Here is a 14,019-nt window from a genome sequence, read left to right as displayed (position 1 = left end):
TAAATATGTGGAGAAAACTCTAATTAGAATTTATCTGATAATTGGATCGACATTGTCACCCTTATCTCCCTCCTTGCTCTAGCCATTGGCGCTCTCACCCACCTCATTTCTTTCACTACCCAAGTCCTTAGTCGGCCTCCTCTATCTCCTAATAACTTCTCCCCCTTCACTCCAAAAGAGTTCTCCTAACACCTATCTAGCTATTAAAGGGCTAACAAGCTAGTGTTCATCCGACATTTAGCTACTGTTCGGCCGATATCTCAAGATCTGGCCATCCAAACTCTAAAATCTTAGATTTGTTGGAAGCTCTCTTCAAGAGTGAAGACATATCTAAATTTTAATAAGATCCAACGGCTACATCGAAAGTCACGACCTCAAACCTATCCAGAACCATCACAGATCGAATCAAGCCAGTTCGTAACATAAACCGATAGTGCTTGGTTTTACCTTGTAGAAGAGGTACATAATTTTCAAAAAAATACCCTTGAGCCTACAAGAAACAATATTTCAAAAATTTCCCGCATTATGTAGGTATGTATGCGAAGTTATAACCCCACACTGCACGAATATACAGGATTATAATTTCGCACCACACTGGGCTACCTTTGAAGAGGAGAGAAAAAAGAGAGATTAATTACAACTGATATGACTAGTAATTATGTGTTAATCTTGAGTTATTAATATATAATTTTTAGAAAGTTGTATAAAATAAAATAAGAGAATGTGAATTTAGTATAGTAGAATAAGTTAAGATATTATTTATTTATTATACCAAAATAAGGAGGTTTATTTTAGAATAACCCTATTCTAATTTCACAAGTGAACGAAGGCATAATTAGTAAAGTGTCTTGTTAGTAGTGTTTATTCATCTAGTAAGTATTTAGTTCTTCCAAGTACCACATTCACTAGGATCTAAATAAGATGATGAAAATGAAAACATTCCATACTTTTTTTTATTAAAAAAAAAAAAGCGTTGAGAAAGGTCCTGCTAAAGATAGTCATTTCCAGCATCAATTGCACCAAGTGAAACGGTATCACAAAGGCAACTCTCCGCTGTCTACAATGACAACCTTGCTTTTGGGTGTTCCGTTTTGCCGGCCTTCTGCTTCAATCTTATACACCACATCCATTCCAGATATCACCTTGCCAAACACGACGTGCTTACCATCCAACCTGAAACAAGAAATAAAAGCTATTATCATCCAGAAATGTAATTATAAACAACTCAGAACATTAATATGCATAATTGAACAAGGAACTTCTTCCTCAAGAAGAAAAAACAATTGAATAGTCATATTTATATGCTCAAGAAAGGAGAACAATTACCAGCTGGTTGTCACGGTGGTGATGAAAAATTGAGATCCATTAGTATCAGGACCAGCATTTGCCATTGATAAAAGTCCTATACAGAAAGCATAAGCAAAGTTTGGATCAAACAGAAGCAGTTGATGATTTTGAAAAGGGCTATCCTAGTCCAAGAGCTCCCAGCTCCTCACTACATTGAATTTGGACAGTGACAGAATTCATATTCGTATTCTCAATTCCGTTGCTAGGAGATGACAATAAATAATCACCGCTTACCTGGTCCTGTATGCTTGAGTTTAAAGTTTTCATCAGCAAATTTTGTACCATAGATAGACTCTCCGCCCCTTCCATCACCAAGTGTAAAGTCACCTCCCTGGAGCATAAAGCTAGGTATAATTCTGTGGAATGCACTTCCTTTGTAGTGAAGTGGTTTTCCACTTTTACCAACACCTTTCTCACCTGTAAAAAGAAGCACATAAGTTAAATCTTTTGCCAACACCTCACATCAAGTAGGAGATGGATAATTTTCCAACAGCAGAAGATATAATAGTTCCATTCTGCAATTTGGTAGCACCACAAAGTATGTGCACTTTTGAGACTGATAATCTGCCACGTCTTGCAGTCAGAATATCTAATATAAAATGTCCAACACAAACTAAATTTACTAATTTAGACCTAGATATCCCTAAAATCAACGCACACAAGAGTAACAGTTTACTCTCAGGTATGGGCATGTGAACTCCTTGTTTCACTTGGCTATGCATTTTCTTCTCATGACACATGGCAATAGAAAGTTGGAGGACTGAAAGAAGAGCTAGGAACTTGGCAAGTACTAAGCAGGCAGAAGAGGCAGGAATGGGCACCTTAAAGCAGCTTATAACATTCAAGCAATATTCCTGATGGAAGTACGGATGAAGTGAAGAGAATAGTTTCTAGTAAAAGCTTGACACTGCTCTACTGTTTTCCCACTCAAAAATATGCAACAGATTTTATGTCAAACGAGTAGTTTCTTGCTCTGCCAATGATAACTACATTTATCGGAACAGGAAACACAATACTAGTCACCATATTTCTAATAAACTCAAGATGTCAGGTAGAGTAAAATTGAATTTAGAATCTACTGCATGTGTTTTGGTCTAAACAACACCCAGTTATTAAGAAATAAGAACCCATGATCAATAAGTAGTAGTTATCCCCTATCTGGACATACATGTCACCTATAAGAATAGTCCATGTGAGCGAGCATGTTATCTTATGGCATGACATATTTCGCAGTAACAATATTGCACCACTATCTTCCTTACAAGAAAGGAAAGTGGAATTAAACATCTCTCACTGATAGCATTGAGGAATCATTGACCCAAGATACCTTATAAGGGTTTGGGTATGATGTAGATTTGAACGTCAAGCGAGATACAACGCCAAAAAAAACGACATTAATACAACTTCCAATGTCGATGATCGTCTTGCTGCTTGTAGAAAGGCCATTTTCCTTTGTTAGGTTGGACAAAAACATTAGTTTGATTTGTTTTAAAAGGTACCATTGTCATTTGAGTTTTTGCATAGTAAGTGCGTGTCAGATATTTTTCTTTCAATTTTTCATTTCATGTTAATGAATGATTGGGGGTTGATTCTGTAGCAATTTTGTTCTATACTTTCCCAAAACAATTTAGCTCTATCAATTAGCTTCATTTGGGAAAACCTAACTTTTCAATTTTCTGTAGATTATACTACTCAAAAAAATGATCTATCTCACGGAGCCGGTCTAAACACAGCAAGATCTAAATGACCATCAAACATATAGACATCTAATGTGTTTTATAAGTTGATCTTCGAATTTTGAAAAGGCAATTTAAAATTTGGGAGGTTTAGAAAGTTTAGGAAGTTATGATAAAATAGATATTAACCAAAAATTAAGGAATCTATATAAATAAGGAAAAATTCTTGAATTTCAAAATTTCAAAATTTAAAATTCAGCGATAAAAGGAAACAATAAAACTGAATTTCAGATTTTTTTTTATCAGAGATATTATCTGTTCTTTTTTTTTCCTGATTTTTGAGTCTCATATGGAGATCTAGTAATGGCGACAGATTCTTTTTATCCCTCACTAATGATAATCTCCTCGTGTAACTCAGATTTGGAACTCAACGTGTGTTAAACTTCATAACGCCCCGATGTTCGTGAAGTGATTGATCGAGCAAAGAATAGATGGGGTGTAGCATAGAATCCAAGAGCTAGAGCATCCATGAACTAGGAACTTTTAGCTCTAATACCAAAGTTGATGTAAGACAAACTCTTTAATCGTATATTTGAGAAGAAACGTAGCAAAAGTAACTAAACTCGAGGGATCCACTAACTAGGGTGTCGGAATTCACCATAACACTCACTATATCAAAACTTAATATATTCATTAAGTGAAAAGAAAGGAGTACAAGCCTATCTATAGACAAAGCAAAGCAAAAAATCAAACTACCTATGATGCCCTAATAAGCAAAAGACAAAAATAGCCAAATAAGCAAATAATGAAAATAGCCCTACAAGGCTAGTTAAAACTCTTGTTAAGCCAAAGAGCCATAGATACAGACAGAAGTAAAGATGTCGAATAGTGGTGTCTACATTAGGAAGAACAAGAAAGCTCCATTTGTTTTACTACTCCTTTGCTGCTTTACAACTATGTCGAATAGTAGTGTCTACACCTAGAAGGAAGGAAAAGCTACAATTTGTTTTACTACTCCTTTGTTGCTATACAACAATGGGGGAGCTAAAATACAAGAATCTAATCAATGGGGAACGGAAGGAAATACAAGGATCCCGGTTGAAAAGAAGAAAAATAAAGGGCAAAGAAACACTCCGATGATGCAGGAACAATAGTGTGCTGCATAAGATTTATCTTAATCTTCTTACATTCAAAAGTAAAGGCTTGTAGTCATCTCCTTTTGGGTTAATAAATATTTTAAAAGTTTGATATATTACGCATTTGTTGGTGGATTCCAACATCAATAGATTCCACACCTCGATTAGTGGATTCTCCGAGTTTAATTACTTTTACTATATTTTCTTCTCAAATCTGCGATCAAGGAATTTGTCCTACATCAGCATCGGTATCAGAGCCAAAGATTCTCGGTTTATCAATGCTATACTCCTAGATTCCACGTTGTGCTACATTTTTACTTCGCTAGTCGATCGCTCCATAAACACCAGAGCACTACGAAGTTTGACGTCCGTCATCATCAAGTTCCAAATCCAAGTTGCATAAGGAGATCACTATTAGCGAAGAACAAAAAGAATTTAATCGCTAAATCTCCATATGAGGTTAGAAAATCATCAAAAGTAAGTTGTTGCATTATTCAATATATCAAAAAAAAATTAAATAAATAACGTCTCTGTTTGAAAAAAAAATTCCGAAATTCAATTATTCTTTCCTTTTATCTCAGACTTTCAAATTTCAAAATTCCAAATTTCAAATTTAGGAGATATTTGTTTCCTTATTTACCTTTATCAGTTTTCTTAATTTGGGGTTTGGGGGTTAATTCCTATCTTATCCTAACTTCCTAAACTTCCTACACAAGCTACAAAAGCTAGTAAGCTAGTATACAGGTATTAGCCCAATTGGTTTAACAAGCACTTTACCTCCAAGTTCCTACCTATCCTATCTAAAACTCTGGAACTCATCTGAAAAATGGATTTGCTAGATCAGACCAAACCTCCTAAATTTTAAATTACTTTTTTAAAATTTTGAAATACACCAATTTTCCACCAAATCAAACTCAAAGCCTAAATCTATTAACCCAATACCTTCTCCTTATCCTTTTCTATCTCCCACGTGACAACCTAACCTTTCTTTAGCCATAGTGGATCGAATTCTTGCCTAGAAGCCCGACCTACTTATCCAAAATCCACACTCATTTAATTTAACACACGCTTCCTCTCACATGACCTCACCATCCCTATCAATCCTTCTCCAAACAAATCCCACCCCCCAAATCTATTTTTCTTCTTCCTCTCTAACCCTAGCCTCCACAATCATATCGAGCCCCACCACCCTCCACTTACCTCCACACATCGCTCCCCTCTAACGACGCCGACGCTCCTCCCCATGACTTTCACCCCTCGACGACACCCCTCCACCTACTACCATCACCTTCACCATCAACACTCTCCGTCAATGCCAACGCTCGCCACTAACAACGTCGCCGACTCGTTGGGATCTTCATTGATAGACCAACAACACCTTCCTATCGCCATTGACCGACCGAGACCATCTTCCTCAATGTCGATTCGCCTCGGCTGCCTCTTCTCCAACCAACAGCATTGCTGCCTCGACAACTCCATCCGTCAGTCGCCATTGTGCTGATCAGCGCCTCGCCAACCACCTCTCATTGGCCTCTTACTCCTTCGATTAGCACCACTGTTAGGCAAGCTACCGTCACCACCACGAACCCACCACACTATTATCACCACCACGAACCCACCACACTATTATCACCACCGTACTTGCCACTGTCACCATCACCCAGCATAGTTGCTATTGTCGCTATTGCTACCGTTGCCGTCACTGCTGCTGCCGCTACCGCTATCACCGTCATCGTAGCTACCCTTACCATTGTTGCCACCGCTGTTGTTGCAGTTGCTACCGCTGCCACCACTACTATCGCCCCCGCCACTACCACCATTGCTACCATCACTGTTACCATTATCGAACTGCTACCGCCTTTTAGTGGATTTACAAAATTCGGTAACATCCTTTCTTTAATGTTATTTGCCAATCTTTAAAGAGCAACTGTCATTCTTTTAGTGTAGATTATAACCCAATATTTATTTCATTATTAGCTTGAGCCTACTATTGCCTACCTACTTACATTGTTTATTCAAATAAATATAATAATTAATATTAACAATAGAAATAGCTAGGTTAGAGGAAAAATCTTGACATATCTGACTCATCATCTCGATCTAAGGAGTCGGGAGTGTGTACTACTGGTTTGCAACTTTCTATTAAATCTGACTAACTTGTATTGAAAACTTCATAAGTGATTGTGGATTATTCTATCTATTACTCTCTTATTATTCGTTGTGATCTCTTAGTTTGCATTGCATTATTTATTATATGCATTTGTTCTCTCATTAGTGAAAACACATAGCATGAACCTTCATAGTGATGAGATAATCTCTAGCACACCATCCCAATCTGTTATGAAACTCAATGTCACAGAAAATTTTCATAGATTTTATAAATCTGTTGAAAATATTACCACTAGATTAGACAACTTCAATGCCCACCTTGAGGCTATTAAGATGGGTCATAAACATCCTGAGAACAAAAATAACATCGATGCATCTAGCACGGGTGCTAAACATGCTGCTCCTAATATCGACACCCATCAGCAAACCCCATACTATCCTCACCATGAGAGAGGCCCTAAAAGAGATTTCCCCAAACAAAATTATCGTGAAGATGCATTCAATCTTCACAATAATAGAGGGCTTAGAGGCAATGTTGCTTTTAAGGAATTTCGAAAGCCTAAAGATCAACTTATAAAAAATATTAAGGTTGATGCCCCCCACTTTTGACGGTCGTTTGGATCCTACTGTGTTTACTAACTAATTCCGTGAGATGAACCACTTTTTGAGTAGTATGATCTGCCAAAAATCCGAAAAGTTGGGTTTACCCAAATAAAGCTAGTTAGTTAAACCAAATTACTTTTATAAAGTATAGAGCAAATCTTAGTGCGACGTAATCAGCCCCTAATCATTCATCCCCATAAAATGAAAAAAATTAAAAGAGAACCTAGCTGACTTTTTGGATCAATGAAATATTTCTAAACAAGGGAATAAGTCTCTGAGCGATTATGCCTCCTAATTTGAGGAGCACATATTGAGATGTAACATTTTGGAAGATGGGAGAATAACGCTAAGTCATTTTATGCGTGTAACAATGACATCCGGAGAGAATTTTTCGAGAGATTCCCTCCTTAGATCAAGCTCACGCTCTTGCGTTAAACTACGAAATGATTAGTAAGCGACCAATTGGACGCTCACCTCCCACTTACGCACTTGCTGGCATAAAAACTCGAACAATAGTGGTACCTTCCAAAGCTATCCAAACTATCGCGCTTGTCCAACCTGACAAAGAAAAATGACCCTTTCACGAGACTGCACCTATCAATGACCCACATCAATATTACAAATGTAGACTGATCGATCATATAGCCTTAAACTGCTCTTGAAAGGCCCTTTTAACTTGGGAACAAGATGCCATAATAGGAGAAGACAAGATCGATGAGCAAGTCTATAAGCCTGACCCCAATGACATGCAAAATAGTGACAACGACCGTGGTTTGAAGACCATACTGTTGGTGTCGTTTGTTGTACATTTTTGCAACTTAGGAAAACTGATGATTGGCAAAGAAATGCAATATTTCGTACTTATATCAAATGTGAAACTAAAAATTGCAAGGTGATCATCGAATGTGGAAGCTATATAACATTGTCTATTCTAGCGTTATATCTCGCTTGACATTAAAAACTACACCTCACTCAAGCCCTTATAAGATATTATGGGTCAATGATTTTCTCAATTAATATCAATGGGAGATGTCTAGTTCCTATCACTTTCTTATAAAAAAACATGTGTTGCAATATTATGTTGATGGACGTAGAACACATTATTTTGGGCTGCCCCCGGCTTTTTGATTGTGATGTAACCATCTTTAGGTGTTTCAAGTCATACTTTTTCACTTTTGAAGGCAAGACAAATAAATCTTATGTATCTTAAAATAGCTCATAATGGTAACAAGAAAAGCGCAACTAATAAAAGGGTCTACACATAATAAATTTCAAAGAATTTGAAAAGGAAGCAAATCAAGACTATTGTGTTTGCGTTGGTTGCTCGTGAAATTGGAGCCATATTCTCACATCTTCAGCTGAAGAAGCTGCTCCTATACTAAGTTTCAAGATGTGTTATCGGATCTTTCGGATCAATTGCCTCTTTTGCGAGATATCCAACATACAATTGACTTAGTCTATATGGACTCTCTCCCGAATTTGCCACATTATTGAATGAGCCCCAAAGAACATTCCAAACTGCAAAGCCAAGTAAATGAACTTAAAAGGGATTTTATTCATGTGAGCCTGAGTCTTTGTGTTGTTCTCGCCTTGCTCACACCAGAGAAAGATAGATCATGACGTATGTGTGTCGATAGCCGAGTCATCAAATAAAATAACGGTCAAATATCATTTTCTTATTCCACATCTTGATGACATGCTAGACATGATGGCGGGAGCTACAATCTTCTCCAAAATCGATCTCAAGAGTGGTTATCATAAAATCTAAATTCGACTTGGAGACAAGTGGAAGACTGCTTTTAAGAAATAAGATTAATTGTATGAATGGTTGGTGATACCTTTCGACCTATTAAATACACCAAACATTTTCATGCATGTTATGACGCAACTTTAACCATTCATAGGCAAATTTTTTGTGGTTTACCTTGATGACATTAATTTATAGTCAGTCAAAGGAGCTTCACTTGGATCATTTATGTCAAGTCTATCTTGCGCTTCGTGCCTCCCAACTCTATGCTAATATGAAGAAGTGTTCTTTTCTTGCGGATCAAGTCATCTTCCTAGGGTTTATGATTATATCTAAAGTAGTTTGCGTCGATTGATTGGCCAAAACCGCAAAATATCCATGATGTGCATAATTTCATAGCCTTGCTATTTTTTATGAACGCCTTATTAGAGAGTTTAGCACTATTCTATCCCCAATCAAGATTTTCATTGAAGTAGGCAAGTAAGGCTTTTGAAAAAATTAAAAGAAGGATGACTACAGTACTCGTAATGCATCTTCGTGACTTTTCCAAAGCCTATGAGGTAAAATGTAATGCCTCAAAAATTGAGCTTAGTGGTGTTCTTAGCCAAGAATGCCATCATATTGCCTATTTCAGTGAAAAACTAAATGAGGCTAAACAAAAATACTTTACATACAATAAGAAATTCTATGCGGTTATTCAAGCTTTGCACTATTGGCGTCCTTACTTACTCCGACATAAATTTGTCCTTTATTCAAACCAAAAAGCTCTTCGATTCTTGACTTCTCAAAAAAAAAAACTCATTATAAGACATGCTCATTGGATCCAATTCTTACAGGAGTATACTTCTGTACTCAAACATAGAGGTGGGGTTAAAAAAAATGCAGCTGATGAACTTAGCCGACAAGTTAGCCTTTTATCTTCCAGTAGCGTCAAAGTCACTGGATTTGTTGACTTTGGAGAGATTATTCTCACATTGTTGAGTGACCCAAACGTGGCTTTAGAAAGTTATTCTCTTTAGGATGGTTACTTGTTTAAGGCTAACAAGCTCTATATTCCCCATACATCTGTACGCGACTTTCTAGTCTGGGAGATCCATGTCGGTGGCCTATCAAATTATTTTGGACGTGTGATAAGACCAAAAAAGAAGATGAGTGCCCAATTCTACGGGCCATGTCTCAAGCATGATGTAGCAAAATTAGTAGGCCAATATAGGACCTGTCAGCTGCCAAAACATCGAAAGTAAAACACTAGACTTTACACCTCGTTACCTGTACCTAATCACCCGTGGCAACACACGATTATGATTGTCCTTAGATTACCACGCACCTTTAAAAAACATAATTCGATCTTTGTGGTCATGGATCGCTTTCTAAGATAGCTCATTTCATTCCTTATGCCAAGACCTTTGATACTTCTCATATGGCAAAATTGTATTTTTTTTCTAATATGGTCAAGTTATATGTTTTTCCAAAAATTATTGCATCTGATTGTCATATTTGTTTTGTGAGCTATTTTTAAAATACCTTATGGCACATGGTTAGCACAAAATTGAAGTTCTCTATAGCCTATCATCCCCAAATCGATGGTCAAACTGAGGTTGTCAATCGTAGTCTAGAAAATTTTCTACGATGTCTCATGGGTGATCATAATAGATTCTGGGATGTCATTCTTCCTATAGCCCAATTTGCATATAATAACTTTGTTACAGTTCTATAAGCATGAGTCTGTTTGAAATTGTTCATATTTTATAAACACGCAAGACTTTAAATCTTTTTCCTATATCATCTCACGCTAGTCTCTGGGTCTGGTCTGTCAAAGCTTTTGCATAGTATGTTTATTGATTGTATTGAAAGATCACTAAGCGAATTGAAGCGAGTAATCTTCAGTATAAAATACATACCGATTTGCACAAGCGTGTCAAGAAGTTTAACATCAAAGATCATGTTACGATTTGTGTCAGACCCAAACAGTTCTCTTCAAGAGTAGCTTAATAGTTGCATGCTCGTAATGCAGGATATTTTCAAGTTCTAAAACGTGTAGGCACTAATACTTATGTCATCGACATTCTCTCTGATTACGACATTGATTCTACTTTTATTATTAAAGATTTAGTGGCTTACAAACCACTTATAAACATCCCCACTGAACCATATGCTACACCTGCTACTATTATTCCAAACAAACTTGATATGCCACCCTCAGTTCTCATTTTCCATCTACACTTCAAGAAAAGATAAAAACTATTTTAAATGATCAAATAACATCTACTACAAAAAGAGAAGTTCAATGTTTTCTAGTTCGTTAGCAAAGCCGACCAAAGTTTGATTATACATAGATAACTCTCGAGGAGTTACAGCAGCTTGACATTGACATCTTGAAGTACTATCAAAATTGTCCACCCACACTAAACTGGGTTGAGTTTGTCCACCCTGAGAGAGTTAATATGGACACCACTATTCATCACGTTTACTCTCGTAAGTACAAGAGAACTGTATCTATGGCTCTCTAGCTTAATTTTTTACTAGCCTTGCAAGGCTATTTTTGTCATTTTTGTTTATTATGCTATTTATATACTTTTGCTTTGCTTTGCTTATATAAAGAGTTATGGTCCTCTTTTTTGGGGGTTAATAAATATTTTGAGAATTCTAGTATATTGAGTATTTAGTGGTAGATTCCAACGTCAGTGGATTTTAACACCCCCGATTAGTAGATCCCTTGGATTTGATTATTTTTACTATATTTTCTTCTCAAATCTACGATCAACGGATTTGTCCTGCATCAAGCTAGATGCAGTCTTTTAGCACTCAATTGATTCAAATGGATGCCAAAAGACTAAACCTAAGTCTAATTAGCTTTTCAAAATACAATTTCTCAGATTTGGTACACCAAACAAAACAATGATTTTTGGGTTAGACACTGCAATAACCTTAATGGGATAGAGAGAAGTGTACCTGTGCAAAGAGCTCGGAAGTTTTCTGTACAATTAATAAAAAGAAGAATAACAATTAGATGTTTCTCCCTTAATTTCCATAACACAAATATTAATAATAACACAAAAATGAAATGAAGAAAACCATGTGAAAGGAACCCAAATGATACTGCTAGTATCATCATCCTAGTCCTTCACATTCATATACATACCTGCTGTTTTAGGAACAGTTTTTCCAAATAGGCCCATCACAATGCGACCTGATAGCAGCACCATAAGAAATTTAAAATTGATGATAGTATTGAAATTGAAAGAAAAGATTGGTCGCAACCAAAAATGCAAACCGAAACTACTTGAAATATTTGTCTAATGAACAATAGGTCAATAGGCCACAAACAAGCAAGATAGGATTAAAGATAGAAATAATCAAATCGCGTTTAGGGATATGGGAAGGAGCACTCTAGGTCAAGCCCATGTGATAAAATCAAACAACCAGAAGAAAAGAAATAGTATGATTAATTATCAAACAACTAAACCATTCATAAGACGCGTAAAACATCCCAAGTATTATTTAGATTCTTAAAGAAGAAAGATATTACCAGATTACCAATCTAATTAGTTCTAAATCACCAAAAAGATTGATTTCAAAGAACGTGAAAATATCCGAAATCCAGTAGTTCTGTACTGAAAACATTGCAAATATGCACATTATCACGGCACTACGTAAATCTAGCCCTTCATATATAGATTGTTTTATTAAAATTTAACGTTGGTATGGCATGACACAGCCTGAAGTAAACCTTGTGTGTTCCAAACTACTAACACCAATTACAAACTAATTTCATAAACGAAAGAAAGTTGGTGAACATACCAGCAGATTTCCCACCAATCTCAACATCAAAGTAAACCTTGTGTGTTACTTCCTTCAAGTTCTCTTTTGATCCTTTAGCCTGAAAGACAATTGCAGAGCAATTTCAGCAGCTTGTGCATCAAACTTGCCTTTCAAGTTATGCTTGGGACAATGCATGCACACAGAAAACTCATCTCCCTAATAATGCAATACCATGAAGATATTGCACCAACATCAAGCATCAAATGCTCCCATATTTAAAAGGAGGTGCTTGATGAAAATTCAACATCAATGACCCTAATGGCTCTAATTGCATGGAGAAAGTAACCCACTTCCCACAAAAACCAACTGGCTAAACTGATGGCTACAAATTAGAAGACATACAACAAGTTACATCTTAGGTTACTTTCTAGTATGACAAATGACCTCAATAGCAATTAGTGATATTGATCTCAATCTTTTATCTTCAAACTAAGTATACTCACATACCACTCTGAATGCCAAAAGTCCTTGCTTGTTGCTTATCAAATATTTGAAATCCAAATCATTGAAAACAAATGGATGAAAATACATTCTCCTTCTTAGTTTTTTTTTTTCTTCTCGCAGCTAGCAAGAAAGCAACTGAGTAGAAGGAAGGACCAAGGAGGGAATAGCTCTAGAGTATCTCTCTGGTTTTCTTTTATATGTCAAATGGCTTTGATACTCAGATATATTTGGTAAAAACAAATCAGAGAAACAGCCATGCCAAAAAGAAAGAGGCTTTTTTAGGGATATGAATGAGGATGCCAAATTTTAGAGGGCATAAAACAAAACCAAGGGACTTCACAGGGATATTATAGACAACCCAAAAAGAAAAAAAAAAAAAAGAAAAAGAAAAACGTTTGCTCTCTCTAATCATTTGCATCATGACAACACCTAAACCCCTGCAAACTCTAAAACCCCACGAATTCCCAATATCCTACACAGGTCCGTGAGCGTGGATCGATGAGATAGCATGGATCTGATTAAAAGAAGGTTATCATGCAGAATTGAATGGAAATAAAAAAGATAGTACAATAACCGGGATCTACTTCGAGGTAGAGTAATTAAAGACAGGAAAAAGGAATTGAAACAATGAAAACAGTAGAGAGATGTGTAGATCTCATGTGTATATGTACATATATGATAACCTGGATAAGTGCGATGCTGCAGAAGACGATCAGAAGCCATAGCAGAACCCTCGAAGTTGAGATCACTCGCTTCCTAGCAGCCGTCGCCATTCCTAAATTCCAATGCGATGAGATCTAATCAACCCTATTGCACGATTCGGTAAACCCCTCTCTTCCTTTATTAGCCTTGGAAAGACCACGATCACTGCGATGCACGTGTTTATCGTTAAAGGTAACAGATCTCCGTTATTTCAGAAACTAATCTTTTTTTATTTCTCTGAAGAGATATATATATTATAACAAACAAAAACGTACTCAAACAGAGTATATTACGTTTAATTTTGCTTGAAAAGATTTAACATTTCCACTGATTCTTTTCTTTTTAAGAAAAATAACATCTAGTTTTAACTTGGATGCGGACATCTTAATGAAAAAAAAAGAAACTATAGATGACAAAAAAAAAGGAAATAAAC

At 36.3% G+C, this 14,019-nt stretch overlaps 1 protein-coding gene across 1 annotated transcript; it reads right to left on the bottom strand.

The window, feature by feature from the left end:
* Positions 1-834: 834 nt before the first annotated feature.
* On the bottom strand, positions 835-13,727 carry LOC140770940 (peptidyl-prolyl cis-trans isomerase CYP20-1-like). Its single transcript, XM_073112277.1, has 7 exons — positions 13,568-13,727; positions 12,420-12,498; positions 11,761-11,808; positions 11,571-11,594; positions 1,582-1,764; positions 1,327-1,402; positions 835-1,173 (listed from the first exon to the last, which is right to left on the bottom strand). Exons 1-7 carry the CDS (start codon positions 13,655-13,657, stop codon positions 1,035-1,037), a joined length of 639 nt encoding a protein of 212 aa, XP_072968378.1. The 5' UTR covers positions 13,658-13,727; the 3' UTR covers positions 835-1,034.
* Between the last annotated feature and the right edge of the window lie 292 nt (positions 13,728-14,019).

This window comes from Typha angustifolia, chromosome 2 (assembly GCF_048772165.1).
Source record: "Typha angustifolia cultivar Huaian chromosome 2, ASM4877216v1, whole genome shotgun sequence".
Taxonomy (NCBI): Eukaryota; Viridiplantae; Streptophyta; class Magnoliopsida; order Poales; family Typhaceae; genus Typha; species Typha angustifolia.
This window is presented reverse-complemented; position numbering and strand designations above follow the sequence as displayed.

What these genes read in the sequence shown, in the direction of transcription:
- LOC140770940 (XM_073112277.1), bottom strand. Translation starts at nt 13,657, where the DNA reads ATGGCGACGGCTGCTAGGAAGCGAGTGATCTCAACTTCGAGGGTTCTG. An exon ending in AACTGTTCCTAAAACAGCAG is followed by an intron (nt 11,595 to 11,760) that starts GTATGTATATGA and finishes TTAATTGTACAG; the next exon opens with AAAACTTCCGAGCTCTTTGC. An exon ending in ACCACCGTGACAACCAGCTG is followed by an intron (nt 1,174 to 1,326) that starts GTAATTGTTCTC and finishes TTCTTGTTTCAG; the next exon opens with GTTGGATGGTAAGCACGTCG.